This window comes from Elgaria multicarinata, chromosome 13 (genome assembly GCF_023053635.1).
Source record: "Elgaria multicarinata webbii isolate HBS135686 ecotype San Diego chromosome 13, rElgMul1.1.pri, whole genome shotgun sequence".
Lineage (NCBI taxonomy): Eukaryota > Metazoa > Chordata > Lepidosauria > Squamata > Anguidae > Elgaria > Elgaria multicarinata.
Window position 1 is genome coordinate 25,592,781 of NC_086183.1, and position 20,396 is coordinate 25,613,176.

At 46.3% G+C, this 20,396-nt stretch overlaps 1 protein-coding gene across 1 annotated transcript; it reads left to right on the forward strand.

The window, feature by feature from the left end:
- Positions 1-6,462: 6,462 nt before the first annotated feature.
- On the forward strand, positions 6,463-10,524 carry LOC134408184 (chemerin-like receptor 1). Its single transcript, XM_063140334.1, has 2 exons — positions 6,463-6,530; positions 9,431-10,524. Exon 2 carries the CDS (start codon positions 9,436-9,438, stop codon positions 10,399-10,401), a length of 966 nt encoding a protein of 321 aa, XP_062996404.1. The 5' UTR covers positions 6,463-6,530; positions 9,431-9,435; the 3' UTR covers positions 10,402-10,524.
- The last annotated feature ends 9,872 nt before the right edge of the window (positions 10,525-20,396 follow it).

Below are 20,396 nucleotides of genomic sequence, written 5' to 3' on the forward strand. Positions count from 1 at the left end.
TGTGGGCATCACGATTGGCACCCTCTCCGCAGTGGGCATCGTCGGAGGTGTAATTTACTTCTTCTGTGAGTAATGCACTGGAGCCAGGATTCTGGGGGTCCATTCTTTGATCTAGCATAGGGACAGGCAGGATGGGATCCTATTGGTTGGTTGGTGGGTTTTTTATTTATTTATTCAAACATTTGTATTCCGCCCTATGTCACTAGGATCTCAGGGCAGCATACAGATAAAATCAGAACAATGTAAATCAATAAATCAACACAGCTAAAAATGTATTAAAACATTAACAGACTAAGGGCCTTGCTAGATCTACCTGCAAATCCATGCAGGAGGAGGGGCCAGTTCGTGCTAGAAGTAGCGCGGGCTGTCACTCCTTTCCACATGTCATACACGACGGCCTGCATGGAAGCCCCGTTGCGTCCCCTATTTTAGTTTAGTTTTAAAGGGGACGGATGCGCAGGAGCGCACCACCGATTAAGGTAAGGTGTTTTTTTTTAAGGGTTCCCCACTCCCCCCTGTCTCTGATTCCCCCCCCCGGCTCTGATTTCCGTCCCCCCAGCTCCGATCTCCCCCCCCTGCAATTGCTGATTCCCCCCTGATTTCCCCACCCTGGCCGTGATCTCCCACCCCAATCTCCCCCCCCCGGCCCAATGGGCCCAGCGCTCCTCCAAAGCGATGCCGCCCGTCCACCGCTTTTCAAGGAGCCTTCGTGTAAAATACACACAGAGAGATGTATTGTGTCTCAACAAATTGCCACTATACACAAATGCAGTGGTGGGTGGGGAAACGATGCAATTTAAAACTCTGCTAATAAACCATTAAGAGTTGAATAGTTTCTCATACAGCCTTCAGACCTCATGGCACATATTTGTAGAGCATTGACAAGGAATTTAGAAGTTCTAAAAGACACATACTTCTCAGCATCAGACAATGGGAAGCAAGAGTTAACAAGGGACGGCCTTCCCTTCAACGATCGTAACGCATGAATGTAGTTGGTTCTGAGATCATTATATACAGAGCATTCTAGCAGTACATGAATAATATCTTCAATTGATACAGAATTACAACTCTATCTATCTAAAGAACCTCCTTGTGCCGACCCCACCCAATCTGCCAATGGAAGAGCATTTAATCTTGCCTGAGTGAAGGCTATCCTCATTTTAATATTTGGTAAATCTATGAGGTATTTTGGAAAGGATAAATACAAGGGAATAAAGGAGGCATAGAAACTATTAAATTGGCAGGTCTTGATCTCTGCCACCTGAGAATGCATCTCAGCATGACAAGAGAAATGATAGCACTCTTCAAATACTTAAAAGGTTGTCACACAGAGGAGGGCCAGGATCTCTTCTCGATCCTCCCAGAGTGCAGGACAAGGAATAACGGGCTCAAGTTAAAGGAAGCCAGATTCCAGCTGGACATCAGGAAAAACTTCCTGACTGTTAGAGCAGTGCGACAATGGAATCAGTTACCTAGGGAGGTTGTGGGCTCTCCCACACTAGAGGCCTTCAAGAGGCAGCTGGACAACCATCTGTCGGGGATGCTTTAGGGTGGATTCCTGCACTGAGCAGGGGGTTGGACTCGATGGCCTTGTAGGCCCCTTCCAACTCTGCTATTCTATGGTTCTATGATTCTATGAGTATAAAACAAAGGAGGGGAGTCATAACCCGAGATGGTCTGTGAAAACGTAAAAAAAGGAAAAGAGAAAGCACGTTCTCAAAACTGCGTAGAGTTTTTCATGTAGTCTTCATTCTTTTCTTTTCTTTTTCCTTTAGGTGACACACTGATGCCGAAATGGAAGGGGTCAAACTAAGGACTGGCAAAAATTACAAACTGAGAGGAGCCAAAATGGACTGATCCTTCCTTCCGTATTAGTCAATGGCGAGGGGAAAGGCACTCTGCACATGCACAGAGGCTGTGTTTTGATGAGGTCATGAATGAAGCCAGGATAAAGGAGCGTCCAGGAGAACTCACTTAAAACATGACGTTTTCAGGAAGAACTCTTCGAAGAGGCAAAAGGAGGGTGGAGGGTTGCATAATAAAAGCTTTCCCACATGATTTCTTCACCCTAAAAGAAGGGCCAATCCAATATGTATGGTACCCAATCCTTTTTTGTTTCTTAAAGATTTGTGACAGTGAGAAGGATTTCAAAGGTATACCATTAGGGCAGCCTTCCTCAACCTGGGGCGCTCCAGATGTGTTGGACTGCATCTCCCAGAATGCCCCAGCCAACTGGCTGGGGCATTCTGGGAGTTGTAGTCCAGCACATCTGGAGCGCCCCAGGTTGAGGAAGGCTGCATTAGGGTTTTCCACGGGATGTACAGTATTTCAATTTCCTCTCACAGCTCTACAATATGAAGGCCAAGATGGATTAAGCAAACCCAATGGCTTCAAAACCCATATTCCCTGTTGCTGGAGTTCTCACTGTGTCCCTCGTTCTTTCATTTCGTTCAGGGAAATATCCCTTCCCATCTCTGTCCACTGATACAAGGTCCCCTTGCCCTGAAAACTGCATGTGCAAGCACCACTTGGTCCTTTTGAAAATAAACATGTGCATGCATTTACTAAGAAATTGTTTATCCTACCTTTTCAGGTGTTCCACACATGTGTTCCAATGTGTTCAGTTGATATCTGGCAATGGGGAAAAAAGAAAAGAAATCCAGTGTAAATAATTTTAAAAAATTAAACAAAATTTCAGCACCTAAGCACAAGATCCTATGCATGTTCAGCCAGAAAAAAAAAGTCCTACATCTCCAGGCATGTGTTCAAGGCAGCTTACAATCAGTATATGGCAATGGAAAAAAGAAATCCGTTATCAATTCATTTTTTAAAATAAATAAATAAACAAAACTTCAACACCTTAGGGTGCAATCATATGCAGGTTTAAACAGAAAAAAAAATCCTGTCTAAACATGAATAGGATTGTGCCCTTAGTTTCTTAATATAGGGAAGAAGTGCGGAGATTCAGAGCAAAATGTTGCAATATATGCCCAGCCTTTAGCAAGCATACTCTTGTCCCATGCGCCAGCCAGCAAGGAGCAGGATCTTTTTACTTTCCCACCCTCCTGAAACCTTCTCCACACTGTGCTATATAATACTAAAGCCCTGAACTTGAGTGCCTTACGCTATATGACTAGGGCAGTGGGAGAATCGCATGGGAAAGGGAGGTCTTTAACGTCACAGCATGCATCTCCCCCAAACATAATGCCCCACTCCAGCATACTTTAAGGGCTAATTCCCCCTCTTCCTCCACCTAGGCCAACCTTTGCCAACCTAGTGCCCTCCGGATATCTTGGACTTCAACTCCCATCAGCCAGCATGGCCAAAATGCTGGGAGATGTAGTCCCAAATATCTGGAGGGAACCAGGTTGGCAAAGGTTGATACAGACCATGAAAGATTATGCCGTAACTCTTTATGGTACCACGGGACTCTTCATTGGGCCTGTTCAGACAACACGCTAAGCCATGGTTAGGCCGCTAAGCCTTTTGCAGCAAAGGGTTATTGAGTGTTTTAAACCATGGTTATGTAGCCACCATGGTTAGGAACAGTTTAAATGGCATGCTAAGTCATGGATCATATGACACGCTAAGTCATAATGTTGGCCTGCTCCACATATGCATAAACGCTCACTTACGGGACAGTTACCATATCTCCCCTTCAAGAATTCCATAGGCATCTGTTGAAATCTTAATTGAGTAAACGCTCGCCTGACAGGGAAAATTACACACACACACATGCAAAGATTTTTTGCCTCCTGTTTTTAATCTCTGTGCAGGTGGCAGAACTTCCTCACACCCTCTGGGCCACACTTTTTCTTCTCCTTCTTCTTCTTCTTCTTCTTCTTCTTCTTCTTCTTCTTCTTCTTATTATTATTATTATTATTATTATTATTATTATTATTTACATTTATATACTGCACCATAGCTGAAGCTCTCTGGACGGTTTACAAAAGTTTAAAACAGTGAACGTTAAAAACAAATACACAAAAATTTAAACCATAAAAAGCATAAAATGCAAACAAAAACAGACAATATTCGTTTAAAACAACTATTCTAGGATCAGTCAAAAAACTCAGCATGTGCTGTTAAATGCTTTTAAATGCCTGGGAGAAGAGAAAAGTCTTGACCTGGCGATGAAGAGATATGGGGCCACAGTCTCAAATGTTGGTGCCAAGCAAGCCTCGTCAGGGAGATCATTCCATAATTGAGGGGCCACCACGGAAAAGGCCCTCTTCCTTTCCCAATTCACATCGGGGTCATGTGCTTTCACTCTAGACTTCTACATAGTTGTTATTTATTTATTCAATTTATAACCTGTCCTATATACAAAATACCTTAGACAGCAGGGAAAACTATTGGGAAAACTACAACAGATCTAAGAGCAAGATGCTGTAACCACAAATCTGTGATTCTTTCCATACACAAAAGTGGAGTTGTCTGCTGCAAGACATTTCAACTCTCCCATGCATAGTCTATCAGATTTACAGTTCGTTCCAATAGACCAAACAAAAGACTCTGATACTTGACAAAAGGGGGAATTTCTAGATCTATAGATGGAGAACGTTTACTCCAAATGGCCTTTATCTGGAGGACAATTCATAAGTATTAAACCAATCATACCCATTCATTCATAAGCATTATACCAATTCTTTTTCTCCTAAAGAATTTTCACATAACGGAATCTCAAACCGCTGCTCCTGATATACCCATTTAACAGCACAGCTACTGATGAGGGCAGAAGCTGAAATGTTTAGCTTCAATTATTATTATTATTATTATTATTATTATTATTATTACCCGCCTCTCCATTTGATCGAGGTGGAGAACAACAGTAAATATAAAGTACATAAAACTGAATTATGAACATAATATACATTGTTAAAACATCCTAACACATTCTAAAATCCCCCTGGATAGGGAAAGAGATCAATCTTGATAGTTTTCTTAAATGCTAAAAGACTGTTAAGTTGACGAATCTCCTCCGGCAGGCCATTCCACAGTCTGGGAGCAGCAGAAGAGAAGGTCCTCTGGGTAATGCCTAGTTTTGACTGGGTGAAGTAGATGCTTCCCAGAGGACCTGAGTGTGCAGGGCGGATTGTACGGGAAAAGGCGATCCCGCAGGTAGCCTTGACCCAAACCATGTAGGGCTTTAAAGGTGATTTGTTGTTTATTTGTTCAGTCGCTTCTGACTCTTCGTGACTTCATGGACCAGCCCATGCCAGAGCTTTCTGTCAGCTGTCGCCACCCCTAGCTCCCCAAGGTCAAGTCTGTCACCTCCAAAATATCATCCATCCATCTTGCCTTTGGTTGGCCCCTCTTCCTTTTGCCTTCCACTTTCCCTAGCATCAGCCTCTTCTCCAGGGTATCCTGTCTTCTCATTATGTGGCCAAAGTACTTCAGTTTTGCCTTTAATACCGTTCCCTCAAGTGAGCAGTCTGGCTTTATTTCCTGGAGTATGGACTGGTTTAATCTTCTTGCAGTCCAAGGCACTCTCAGCATTTTCCTCCAACACCACAGTTCAAAAGCAGCTATCTTCCTTCGCTCAGCCTTCCTTATGGTCCAGCTCTCGCAGCCATAGGTTACTATGGGGAATACCATTGCTTTAACTATGCGGACCTTTGTTGTCAGTGTGGTGTCTCTGCTCTTAACTAACCAATACTTTATACTTCACCCGGAAACTAATTGGCAGCCAGTGAAGAGGTTTTAAAACTGGTGTGTGTGTGTTCAGCTACAAGAGCAAGGGGTGGAGCTGTACCTTCAGGCTCCACCCCCAATGTCTTCATGTCTGCTGGCTCCACCCCGCTCAGTTCCAGGCCGCCATATGAAGCAGCTGGTGTGGATACGGTGTGATGCCAGCAAATGGGGCTACAGTCTCAAACAACTGGAATCACATCAGTCACAAGCCCCCGAAAAGGGCTTCTCAGTTCAGTAAAATCAATGATTCTCTTGGGTGTGACGCTCCTGTGAGTTACTTGATGGCTGCATTCCAAGCAGGCTCCCTTTCCAGCATGTGGACGCCGCAAAGGACTGGTGGAGACTGGTGGCTCTGACGTCAGTGGGGCAATAAAGGCACTCCGGGTTTCAGCCGGAAGTAGTAGGAGCTCTGAAGGTGTTCTCCAAGGTGCTGAATCCTTATCCACCAACCCCAAATCATTTCAGCACCTTGGACAGAGCCCCTTTAGAGGTCTGGCTGCTTCTGACGGAACCCCACAGTGGATTCCAAGCCCCAGAGTGGCTTCAAAGCCACCAGCCACCACTGTGCCTCTGATCTCTGCTGCAAGTGTCTTATGGGGAACAGATGTTACAACGGCTGGTTTCTGCATGCCATTGGTTGCGGCACTTGCGATTTTGCAATGTGAAGGTCGGGCTGTGATGAACTCCAGCCCTTGTTGCAATCATGTTCTTTTGCCCCTTCCTGCACCTCTTCTTTTTAAAGCTTATTGGAGTTGCAGCTGTTCAAGACGTTGCTGTCCTGGAACAAGCTTGCAGCAATCCAGCATTGCACTGAAGGTGTTTTGGAACTGTGCACGGTGAGCAAGGTTGTATGGCAAGTTTGGCTTTTGGACAGTGGCTTGGGCAAAAGGTGATCATTCTGATTCTTTGGTTCTGCAATTTTAGCTCTTCTTCTATCCTTTGCAGTTGAGTTTGTTTGGAGGCCACGGGACGACAGGAGGGGGAAACAACGGCCTTGGGTTGTACCTCGTGCTTTGGGTGTGGTGCTTAGAGAAAACCGAGGGCAGTCTCCAGATTTCAGGGGATTGGGACCTGTTGCCTTAGAGAAGATGTGCATAGGAGCCCCACCGTCACCTGTGGAAGGAAACCAAGGGTTCATCTGCAATTGCTCTGTGGCGAAGGAAACAATGTTCTGTACATGATCAGATGCACCTTTGTTCTCTAATATTGCTTCATGCCTTTTTTCTTTTTCTTTTTTAAGAAAGGGCCAATTATGAATGAGAAGGTGCATTGCCAAAGGAAGAGTGTGAGGGTACAAGGCCAAAATCAACAGGGTATGTTGATCCAGGGGCAGGATCAAGGGGCAAGTTAAAGGAAGCCAGATTCCAGCTGGACATCAGGAAAAACTTCTTGGCTGTTAGAGCAGTGCGGCAATGGAATCGGTTACCTAGGGAGGTTGTGGGCTCTCCCACACTAGAGGCCTTCAAGAGCCAGCTGGACAAGCATCTGTCGGGGATGCTTTAGGGTGGATTCCTGCATTGAGCAGGGGGTTGGACTCGATGGCCTTGTAGGCCCCTTCCAACTCTGCTATTCTATGATTCTATGATTTTCACTTTGGAGGCAGGAGGTGCTGGGTTCAATTCCCAGACAAGCCTGTGCAGCCCAGGGGAAAGAGGAGCTCTAGCTTTGTTTGGGGCATGGGGGAGGGGGGCAGACACTTTTGAAAAGTCCCTAACTCATCTCCTAATGCAAGGATGTCAAACCACAGTGGGGTGGAAGAACCACATAAAAACCATGAAATAATAGGTGGGGGAATAGGATGGATCTAAGGAAAAGGGGCATGGCCCTCTGAGAATCCAAGAGGGCAGGATTGGGACCTGAGCCTGAAGTTTTGTGCTCCTGATTTAAAGGAAGCAACTAAAATAAAGCCGTGGCATCTGGCCCTCTTTTCCCTACCCAGGAGTAGAACTCAGGGACTCCCTGTGGCCGCTGCTGGCTCTAATGTCAGTGGGGCATTTTGGAGAGTTCCTTCAGAGTTCTGACTGGTTCTGATGGAAACCCAGGGCAGATTCACAGCCCTATTGACATTAGAGCCACCAGCCTCCACTGGGAACACCTCTCACATTATCCTTGTAATGATTTAGGGTGTCTCTACATCAAGCAAAAGAAAGCCAGGGCTTACTTCTGAGTAGATGTAAGATTGTGCTGTAAGTCTGCAACCCTAGCACACTTACTGTGGAGTAAGCCCCATTGAACACCATGGGATTTACTTCTCAGTAGACCTAAGATCACGCTGTAATTCTGCAATCCTGAACACACTTACTTGGGAGTAAGCCCACATTGAACTTAAAAGTCTGCTTTTGATGGGGCAGAAGAATCAGAGCTGACTCCCTTTGTTGCAAGGAGCCATTTTACCCTCTTCTCCCTCTACTGCAGACACAGAAAGTCCTTCTTCGGCAAGTCCATAGTGCAATGCCAGCTTTACATGCTGCCGATTTCATGCCATTAAGGGTTTATTCCAACTTATCTGGAAAAGTGGGATAAAGGGGGAAAGGGCAGGAGACATCCTGGTTCGAGACAACGTCATGTAATCAACCCTCGAACTTCCATGAGTGACCAGTCACAAGTGTGCTATAAATCATTCATTTAGAGAAGCGCCGTGTCAGCAAAGTTGGGCTGAGAGCAACCATCTCTCCTACAGGTCTCTCTTTTGCCCTGAGGGCTACACCCACACTGGTGTGGATAAACGTTCCCCTTGCCACAAGCGAGACCTGCAGACACTCACAGACCTGTTTTCGATCACATCCTGTGTGTTTCCAGCAGATAGGGAAGCTGCCATTACAGCAGCCCCAAGAGGGAAGTTGTGGTCTCTTCTGAGCTCACAGCTGTTGAACGGTTTCTCAACGAGCCATCCAGGATATAAGGTGCACCAGGCATGGCGTGAAAGAGGGGCTCAAGGAAAGCAAAAGCCAGCCAGGCTTGGTACTGAATGCCTGGAGGAAAAACTCAGCAAGAGGTAGACATGAACGGGAACATTTTAAGAAGGCCTTGAAAACATATTATTTTACCTCAGCCTTTTCTTGATATGATCACTCTTATTTTATTTGTACCCTGCCTTTCTACCAAAAAAAATGATACTCAGGGCAGCTTACAGGCACAATTAAAACCAATTAAAACAATACCTTAAAATACAAAAATACCTTAAAGTAAAACACCTTAAATTAAAAACATATCTATTACAGAATAAGAAAATTAAAAAACAAACCAAGCACCCGATGCAACCAGCCCACTTACAGGCCAAAGGCCTCCTTGAATACAGCAGGCTTTGCCTACCAGTGGAAGGACAACAGAGAGGGAGCAAACTTGGCCTCCTTTGGGAGGGAGTTCCACAGCCTGGGAGTAGCCACCAAAAAGGCTCTGTCTCAGGGCACCATCAAATGTGCCTCTGAAAGCAGCTGTCTTAAAAGAAATGCCTCTTCTTTCAAGGGTTGAGGAATGATTAATTGGGGGGGGGGAAGCAATTCTCCTGTGAGGCATTGTACCATTTGAGCTGGGGTCTACTCCTGTTGCCCACTTCTCCAGTTCTTCCCCTGTTATCTCTCCAGGGAGAAAGGGAGGCTGAGATTCCACACGAATCCTCACAGCCCTCCAACCTGTATTCATCCTACTCAAGTGTCTTCTACACGATTGCAAATGATAGGAGGTGTGGGCTTTACCTGGGGAAAAGTACTAAATTTGGCTGGGTTCCTCTTCGCAGACACTATGAATGCCTCCTGTGGTCATCAAAACACCACCGCTGTGGAAGATGCTATGCGCCACATCGCCATCGTAACCAACGTGATCATCTTGGTCCTGGGTGTGTCTGGCAACGGGCTGGTGATGTGGGTTGTAGCCATGCGAGATAAGCGCAAGACCTTCACCTCCATCTGCTACTTCAACCTGGCCGTGGCGGACTTCCTCTTCTCTCTCGGCCGTATCCCTGCCCTTGTACAGGAGATCATGTACACCTGCTGGCCTTTCGGCCTGACCCTGTGCAAGCTTCATACCTTCGCCCGATACCTCACTGTCTTTACCAGCGTCTTCATCCTCACTGTCATCAGTGTATACCGCTGCCTCTTGATCACACGGCCCGTCTGGGCCCGAAATCACCGTGGGCCACGCTATCAAGTACTGATGTGCACTGGGGCATGGATCCTAGCTTTGGCCTTCAGCATCCCTTACTTGGTGTTCCGCCATATTGAAAACAAAAATGGAGCACCCCAATGTGTCTACCGGAAAGATCTCGGGTACTCCACGGATCTGCCTCTGAGGCTGAGCAGGTTTTTTGCGGGGTTCCTTGTGCCCTTCATCATTATTTCCTCAGCCTACTTGGTTCTGATTTGCAAGCTTCGTGGGCGGCGCTGGGAGGGCTCCCACCGGACCTTTGGTTTGGTGGCCACCATCGTGGCACTCTTCTTCGTCTGTTGGCTGCCCCACCACATCTTTGTGTTTCTCAGCACCACAGCAGGCAAAAAAAGCTCCTGGGGGATTGGTCTCAAGCTGTCCAATGCCCTGGCATACCTCCACAGCTGTGTCAATCCGCTGCTATATTGCTTTGTGGGCTGTGTCCGGAGCCGGCAACTCCACCGCCGGGTCTCCTTCTTAGGGCTCTTCCGCAAGGCACTAACTGAAGAAGATGAAGGCTCTGTTGGGGCAGAAGCATCACGGAGCCTTAGTCAGAAGACTTAAGGACAAAAGGATGGTTGGACTCGTGTGTTCCCGTCTCAAAGGGTTGGCCTAATCATCAAAGCTCCTGGCCACGTTCCACACTTCCCAAAAGAGATGGAAGCTCTCGTGGTTGTATCAAGAGAACCGGACATCTTAGTGCTTGGTTTTAATTCTGGACCTGTGACCTTGTTCATACCCAGCATTGTTACTCCAGGCTTTGGGATGCTTCCAAGCAAGGTGACTTCAAGGGCCTTCCCTCCTCCACCGACCATTGCCCACTCACTCTCATGGTGTTTCTGGACCTATTATTGGTCACATGCCCAGAGAGAAAGGGCAGGCATGTAAAGCAGGCAGACATAGCTGCTGCTACTTCTCCTTTCTCTTGTCACTCACTTCAGCAGCAAGAGGAGCAGAGGCAGGATCAAAAGGCTTTGGTGGTCAAATGTGCCCTTCCCCGCTAAAGTATGGGCCTTGGCAGATGTCCAACCATATCAACCTCTGATGATGACCCAATTCCAAAGTGATTTTTGATCAACTAGATCAGCCTTCCTCAACCTGGGGCGCTCCAGATATGTTGGACTGCATCTCCCAGAATGCCCCAGCCAGCTGGCTGGGGCATTCTGGGAGTTGTAGTCCAACACATCTGGAGCGCCCCAGATTGAGGAAGGCTGACCTAGATATTATAACACAACTTTGAGACACACTCCTTAAGGGTGCAATCCTATGTGTGTTTAGACCTGGGGAGGTGGGAGAGACCTACAACCAGGGCCAGCCCTACCAGGTAAATCTCCCCCATTTGATTATGGTGATTTGTATTATATGTCTCTCGGGCTCTCTGCTAGCGCTCAAAGCAACAGGCCCAACCCTACCATGAGGCAGAAGAAAGCATTCACCTCAGGTGGCAGATGCTAGGAGGTGGCAGCAAGATGTTAGAGGAGATTGAGGGGAGAGATGATAGCACTCTTCAAATACTTGAAAGGTTGTCACACAGACGAGGGCCAGGATCTCTTCTCGATCCTCCCAGAGTGCAGGACACGGAATAACGGGCTCAAGTTACAGGAAGCCAGATTCTGGCTGGACATCAGGAAAAATTTCCTGACTGCTAGAGCAGTACGACAATGGAACCAGTTACCTAGGGAGGTTGGAGTTCTCCCACACCAGAGGCATTCAAAAGGCAGCTGGACAACGATGGCCTTGTAGGCCCTTTCCAACTCTGCTATTCTATGGTTCTATGAGAAATCTGTTTGCTCTGAACTTCCTACATTAGCCTGTTGGCTTCAGGTGCAGTGGAGGATGCTGTCCTATCATCAGTGTTGAAGACAGACTGATCTGTCAGTCTAACCAGCCTTTGTACATGGAATAGGAGGGAGCCCCATCCTGTTCTTCCGGTAGCAAAATGTCTTGGGCCAGCCTTGCAAGGCAAGCTGGAGCACAGAATCTGAATTGTGTATAGGAAAAAGCAAATTTCAGAGTTAAATTGAGGGGTGGGGTGGGGGTGAGATTTTGTGTTGTTTCCAGCACTTGCTGAATATATCTTTGTTTCCATTCTTCAACTGACCAGCCATGGTTTTTATGGATATTCTTGGGTGGTTTAAAAAAACAAAAACAAAACACCCTGTTAATATGATGTTTTATTCTTTATATCCTGTATTGATCACCAGTCCAGATCTTTTTAGATGTGAAGCTGCATATAAATATTATATATAAAAATAGCAATAAATAAAATGAAAATTGGGGTTCCTAATCAACTGGAAAAGCCGACATCCAAACCACTGCATGTGTATATGCTCCCTTTCCTGATCATGCACTGAATGGTCAGGGGTGGAGCCAATGGAGGTGCTGATGTCATGAGTGCAGCTGTACTCCACGCATACTGTGAACACATGGGCGGCTTATCGTTTGTGACAATTATAATGGAAGTCCAACATCACTTGGGCCATGGCTAGACCAGGCCTATATACCAGGATCATCCCGGGATCATCCCTGTGCATCCACATGACGCACAGGGGATCCCGGGGGAAGGGAGGAATGACCCCTCCCTTGGCCTGTGATATAGCCCTACACTTTAATCCTGCTTTTTCCATGGTCTCGGGATGATCCCAAGACCACAGAATGTATGGCCAGGCTTGGCAGGTTGGCCCGGCTCCTCGCGAGTAACTGTGAGGAGCCAGCAGCCGGGCACATCGGGGTGGGGGGAGGGGAGGTGGTGGTGGTGGTGTTTTTTAAAAAAGAGCACCTTTCAGTGGAGCACTCGTGCTCTCCTGTTCCTTTAAAAAAAAAATGGCGGCCAAGATGTCGCACGCCACATGTAGACGAGGGCGACGATCTTGCGATCATAAAATCATGAGATTGTCACCGTACAACCCCCTCATCTAGCCATGGCCTAAGTCTTGTTTTCAGCTACATTTTGTTTTGTGCTTATGCAGGAGAAGGGCTCCATGGATTACACCTCCAAATTGTACACATGTGTACCTTGGGAATAAATCCGATTGAGATAAGGGTGCAACTAGATGAGATGATGGAAGATTGATTATTAGATCTCCCTGTCTTTTTTTAATGGCTAATGCAGCCAAAGGAAAGCCAATTCAGATCAGAACCATGGTGATGGGGGAGGAGAGGGTTAACACTCCCTCCCCCCCCCCACATGGTTTTCCCACTTGTGATCACCTTCCCCTGTAAGCTGTGCTTTATCCTAAGGAGCAAAACATTTCCTTTCGGTCAAAACTGCATGGGACATGGCTGCAATTTCAGCCTAGGCCTGTCCGGTCAAGCATCAAAAGCAGAATGCAAAAGCTTTGGAAATTCAAATTCTGGAAAATTGCCAGATTTTGAATGAGTTCATTTCCTCACTACTCTGTAGACACTGAGGCAAGTTAGAATTTTGTTATCTTATTGGGTTGGAGGGATATTGTACATTTGGTCCAAGGGAGCAAAAATGCCAAAGAACATTGCAATGACACCGACCTCACACAGAAGGCCTTGCCTAGCACAGTGGCACACCCTTCTCAAGCCAAGCGCCACCTCTCAGAAAGCCCGAGGAAAGGATAAAAACAACACAACCTCTCCCGTATATGTGAGGGAACAAGGTAAAGGGTTTTGGCAAATAGGTTCTATTACTGAGGTACGGAACAGCAGGTGTATTTTTAGATGTTTTTACACTGTGTAAAATAGCAGGTAATGAATCCGAGCTGACACGCGGTTTGTGGTAACAGAACACAAAGTAAAGTTTACTGAAATTTAACAGATCTTTGGTATTTCAATTTAGATCAAACCTGCTTATTTTTATATTTAAAACAACAATCCCAAGTCCCTTAAAATCCTATCTCTTCTCACTCCTCACACACCAAACACTCTCATGAAGCACAAGCCAGACCAGACTAAAACCAAACTAAAACTCACACACAATTCCCTCAGCCAACCTATTTATACTCCTCCCTCCCCCTCTCTCACTGCATCACTAGCCACACCCACCCAGTCAAATATTCCACACTCGCTAGACGTACAAATCCAGACATAAGGGACAGAAAGGTGGGTATCGCCACAAACACCTTCAGCATGAGCTTTGTCATGGCAAAACCAGTCACCCCTGCAAGCCTGGTGCCCTAATTTTATTATGGTGATGCAGTCACATGAGCAGCTTCCACACACATCTGGATCAGGAGCTACAGATGTTACAACTGATGTGCTTATCAAAAGGCATATCCGGATCTATGCACACTCAGCCTGCAATCCTGTACACACTTCCTTGGGAGTAAGTTCCCCTGAGCTCCGTGGGACTTACCTCTGAGTGGGCATCCATAGGGTTGCAAAGTTAATTGCATTTAACAGGATGCACATTTGAATTCACAACCCAACTTCATCCTGGTGCAATTAGTCATGTATAAATACATTTCAAAAGCCCAATTTGAGTGGGTGTAAAATCTCCTGGCTTCCACTTGTACATGTCTTCATTGGAGCGACACAGCTTCAGCATCTGTGGCTCACACACACCTTCTGGAAAGGTTGGCATTTTGTCATTTCATTTGGTGCTGTTGGGTTGTTGAAATTCTATCTCCTAATGTATTAACCAGGATTGCTTGAATCCCCTCCTTCTAGTCTTAGGAAGAGCATCTCTGGACATGTCCAGAGTGCTCTTCTTTTATCGAGGAGTCCAGGAATTGGTTTCCAAGTAACTTGACCCCTCCACATGTATGTATACACACACACACAAATGAATAATTTCTCATAGGGGAAGTGTAGGAGAGAAATGAATCCTGGGGTCATCATGAATCTTGCAGAGACCCAACCAACATCTTTCTGAACTACAGAGGCTCCTAATCCATGCCTCTCCTTTTCCCTACAACCACCCCCATGCAGACAGGTCACCTGGGATGTTTCACTTACACGAGTTTGTGCAGAACCTACCCGTACACTGCGCTCAACATCTAAGGTCCTCCTCCAAGTGCCTACTCTGAGGGAAGCTCGGAGGATGGCAACAAGGGAGAGGGCCTTTTCAGTGGTGGCCCCCCACGACTGTGGAATGATCTCCCCGATGAAGCTCACCTGGTACCAACACTGTTATCTTTCAGGCACCAGGTCAAGACTTTTCTCTTCTCCCAGGCATTTAACAGCATTTAACAACGCTAAGTTTGTTTTTTAACGGACCCCAGAACTTTTGCTTTTAAATGGATACTGTTGTTTTTATGTTCTTGATGGTTTTAAATTTTGTATACTTTTTTAATGTTTACTGTTTTTAACTTTTGTTAACCGTCCAGAGAGCTTCAGCTATGGGGCGGTATATAAATGTAATAAATAAATAAATAAATTGGTGCTAGAGAAGGATGTAGGTCTCTTGGCTGGCTTCATTCTCTCTCTGAGCCATCTGTACTCATAGAGGTTCGTGTTACCTCTCTCTAAAGGTCACTCTCTCTCGATAGCCTCTTTCTAATAAACACATCTATGATATTCTGAGTTGGCCTCCTTTGTCCCTCTCTTTCTCTCGTTTGTCTTAACAATTAATATGCCACCTCCTGCCCCATGATGCCACTCCAGCTCTTCTGACAGGGTTTAATTCTGCCCTGCAGTTCCAGCTACCCTAATCCAGATAATCTGCGGCTGAACCCTGATCTTTTTACCTATCCGAAGATAGAAAATCATTTTCTTTGGAGGGTTTTAAAGAAATGTGGCATATGTTGTGAGCGCTAGTAGACTCCATGTCAGCTGCAGATAGAGTTGGCAGTGGGAGGTGTCAACCCCACTGTCAATGACACATTTATCATACTACCGGCAACTTCTTATCAATTACTTCCAGCCTTTGTAGTCCAGCTTATCATCGCAGAAGAGAACCAACCTGGAGTAAACATCATCGATAAAGTGTTATGTCATCAGTGAGTTAAGAAAAAAAAAAGAATTTTAGTAGGAGATATTTATAAGAATTTCCGCAGACCTCTTTATAATAATGTGTTGCCCTCAATTATTTTACAGCCCCCTGTAGAAGGTCTAAAAAATACAAACAGCCCAAAACATGCGAGGCTTTCCCACCCAATCACCCCTTTCCTTTCCTTTTCCTTTTCCACAAATAAAATCTTTGTTTCAGCATCGTGAGATGTTTCTTTTCTATCCGGGGGTCTCTTTTGGATGTTCTCCCACTTTTGCACCATCATTGCATCTTAACCACCCTTTCCTAATTTTTAATTGGAGGTTCTCTAGTACTCTAGTTCCTATGGTCTTCTTCGCATCACATCTGGTCCCTCTGATCACTCCTGCTCTTGCAATGCATTGTCTCGTGTGCATCCTGGCTGGTGGCTGTTTCCTCTACCCCAGCCTTAAAGCCTCCAGACTGCTTTACAAAGGTCACTGTCATTATCGCACCTTCTCCTGGAAATGCCAGTTCAGCAGAAACCCTAATCCTCTCCTAACCAGTCTTATGTAACCTCATCATATCTGGAGAGAGAGAGCAGCTATTATCAGAATTGGGTTCATACCACCACCTAGTGGCTGAAAGCATCTTGATGTAACCCACTCACATTTCAGCTAGAGTATTATTTAATCAGAAACCACTGTCAGTTTTTCTCCCATTATTGTTCCTTAAAAATATATATATATCTTCACAGCGCCATCCCAATGGCCTATTCAACAGTTATCCTCCTTTAAAATCCCTATCAAAATTCTTGCTGGATGATGCCTGTGGCCTTAATGGATTGTTCCCCTTTTCAGTTTCTATTAAGAGCTTTATCCTGCGCTCCATCAACAAATCATGAATTGTGATGTAGGACCAAGGAAGCTCTTCTGTTACTGGGAAATCAGCCTGGGCCAGGAAAGGCACTCTGTGTGTGCTCTGGGACATTCTTGTTCATTATTCCTTCCCAAAGGAATTGAAGGAGGCATCAAACGCAGGTCCATTCAGCCCTGCCTCGTGTTTTCTCGCCAGAAGCAAAGTCTCAAAAGTCTCAACTAATGGCACCATTGGGAGATGGTAATTGACAGCGAGGAGAGACTTCAGAGTGGCTAAGGCCATGGCTAGACCTACCCGGTCTAGCGTGATGGAGGGGGTATGATCTTGCAATATGGTTATCGCAAGATCTCCCCCTCTGTCCACATGTGGCGCACGACGTCTTAGGAGGAAGAGGACATTGCGGCTGCCGTTTTGTTTTTATTTTTAAAGGAAATGGAGCACACAAGTGCTCGTGTGCAAAAGGTCTAGCTCCTGCCTATCTCTCCTCTCTCCTCTCACACTATTCCCCCGCTCGTGCTCTCCGCTCCTCTGATGCCATGCTTCTCGCCTGCCCAAGGACCTCCACTTCCCTTACTCGGCTTCGTCCTTTTTCTTCTGCTGCCCCTTACGCCTGGAACGCTCTTCCAGAACACTTGAGAACTACCAACTCAATCACTGCTTTTAAAACTCAGCTAAAAACTTTTCTTTTCCCTATAGCTTTTAAATATTGAGTTTGTTCTGACTCTATACTGTTAGCTTCACCCTACCTGGTGCCTGTTTACACTTCCCTGTGCCTGTTTGCATTCTCTTTCCCTCCTTATTGTTTACTGCAACTTTGTTAGATTGTAAGCCTATGCGGCAGGGTCTTGCTATTTACTGTGTATAATCTGTACAGCACCATGTACATTGATGGTGCTATATAAATAAATAATAATAATAATAATAATTAAAAATAAAAAAATTCCCACTCACTCCACCCCACCCCTGATGGGGTGCTCCTCAGGAGCTCTGTACCCCATGCCCGGCTCCTGGCTCCTCGTGGTTATTCGCGAGGAGCTGGGACAAACCACGATGCCCACCCACACATTCCATGGTCTCAGGATCATCCTGAGAATGTGGAAAAAGCAGGCTAAAAGGGTAGGGCGATATCCCGGGGAAGGGGAGGGATCATTCCTCCCTGCTCCCAGGATGCCCTCTGCGTCATGTGGATGCACAGGGACAATCCCCAGGATATCGCCCTGTCTAGCTATGCCTGAAGATTCATAGAATGATTTACAGAGGCCAGGCTCAGAGTTCATCCTCCCCACCCCTGGGAAAGCAGTCTTTTTCAGAGGGGGAGGGAGTATCAGAAATGGCAGATCCCAGTGTCTGCCACAGGGTCAAGTGGGCAGACTTCAGAGGAGGTGGGAGGCGGTCTGCTAGGTTAGCCACTCACCAGATGTTTCAACTTGAAGTCCTGCCCTGAGAAATGGATTTGGTAAAAGCCTGCTAAATGGTTGGCAACTGCCTTTCTTTGTTAGACTAATTAAGCTTACAGGATTGCTCCTGGCAGCCACACTTCCTTCAGGTGTGAAGAGATGTGTATGTACTGAATAAAGCTTTTATGGACTGCACAGCAGACCTCTTTATTGTCTCTCATCTCAGCGGGAGGGCTTGGAATCACAACAACCACCCTACATGTTTGCTAGATGTTTGCCCATGTAGCCACAGCCGTTCAGAGTGTGATGGAAGGAGACTAGGGCAGGTATCATAAACTGCATACGGCAGCTTCTCCTGTCTCCTCCCCTCCCTCCCTGCCCCTTATCTCTGCACCCATGGTTCTGAATGCAGAGAGGTACCCAATGTGGTCTAGCTTTATGGTCAAGGTGGGAGCAAGGAGCATGGTTTACTGGCTCTGATGTCAGAGACTGTCATGGTTCTCAAAAACTACCCACCTTCTTGGGAGACAATAATGAGGCCTGCTAAGTAGGCATGTGCTCCGCTCCGATTAGAAGCGCAGAAGTAGGAGCGAATTGGCCTGCTCCGCCTTGCCCAGAGGCGGAGTAGAAGTGGACCGCGGACCCCTAGAAGCAAGGCGAAGAGAAGCGCCCATTTTCGGAGCGCTCCGGTTTCCGCGGTCCGATCCGATCGCCATCTTGAAACATTTCGCCCATAGGATTGCATTGCGGAAAAGAAAGGGGGATAACTGTGTTGGTTTTGAAGCTATCTTTCTGAAAATTCTTGTGCTTGGAGAGTCGTGGATGGGGGTCATTTTGAGACTACTCTCAGCTCTCTGCGTGCTGCGGTTTGTGTGCTAGATTTTTTTTAAAATCCGGCGGGAAAATACCTTTTCCGAAGGGCTGAGGGGCAGAGTCAACTCCTGGTCATGATCACATGATCCCAAAGTTGGAGGAGGGGATAGGCAAAACGGGTAACTTGGGATTCTGGGAAACTTCTCTTTCTTAGTCTGAACGGACTTTTCCCAGTGTTTTTTTAAAACAGTAGCCCCACCAAATGCACAAACACAACCTGAAATCATATACTAAGCCAATAATAAGAGAGCACTGCTACCCACCCTAACTTTGGGGAACAACTGAAAAGATGTGGTGCAAGGGGATGAGCTCCCCTAGGGCATGCCATGTGGATGTGCCCCCACTCTCTCCTGTACTTGGGGGGCTATCACAGCCCTCCAAAGAGAGTAACCCGGTGGAGCAATGCCTATCATGAGTTGAAGTGAGCCGTCTACTTCTCTTAGTGGTGGAGCAATGTCTTTCATGAGTTGAACTGACAGCGTTGCTTCTTAAAAGACTGGTCACTAGGACCAGTCAAATTGGCTGCTGCTTCCCCCTGCCCCGGGCACGTCCCCCTATTACTGGTAAAAGACAGATATAGCCTTTTTAAAAAAGTTATTCTTGTTGTTTATTCAGCAACACTGCTGCTTTTAATTCTACCCCTCCTTTGTTTATTTATTTATTTATTTATTTATTCCATTTTATATGCATTACTGGCTTATCCTTGGCTCACTTCCTTATGCCCCCAGAAATGTCTGCTGCCTGCCTGCCTTCCCTCCCTCCTCCCCTGCCCACCTCGCAGGGATGTTGTGTGTGTGTGGCTTTGACTCAGGGGAGAAGTCCTTCCTGCACTCAAGTTAGACTTTTGGAAGTTCCAAATCCATTTTTCAAGTGTGGAAGAAGATTTTGTAGGTTTATCTGTACTCCCCAATTCATGGCATGTTGGGATTTCCTTTGAAATGGCCCCATTGAGATGTCTGCATGTTTAAGCCCCGCCAAAAATCAGGGGATAATGGGACTGCCTTGAGTCTTGGTGTGCGTGTATCCCTGGATAAGCTATTATGGTGGCGAGTTTGAGATTTTTAACGTGCAAATTGACGGAGCTATGGAAAGGGGTGTGAATGAGGTGTTGGATTTTCATAAATTCCCCAAAAATCAGGGAATGATGGGATTGCCTTGAGTCTTGGTGTGCATGTGTATACCCCCATGAGGTGTCATGGTGCCAAACTTGAGGTTTCTAACTTTCACAGAAAAAAGCTGTATACTTTTTTAGCTCAATGCAAGTCTAGGGGGGGGGAAACGGAGCTCCGATCCGGATCTGGAGCTCCGAGCGGAGCGGAGCAGACATAGGCAGAGCGGGGGTGGGGCGGAGCAGGCCGATCCGCAAATTGCGGATCTGGAAGAGAAGTGGAGCGGGGGGTCCGTGCACACCCCTACTGCTAAGTTATCTACAAAGCTTTATTTAAGCAATAAACATCTCTTCCCACCTGAAGAGAGTCTAATCTCTTGGAACTTTCCCCTAGGCAAAACTATGCAAACTAAGCGAGACAATT

Coding starts and splice junctions, on each gene's coding strand:
- LOC134408184 (XM_063140334.1), top strand. CDS start 9,436: ATGAATGCCTCCTGTGGTCATCAAAACACCACCGCTGTGGAAGATGCT.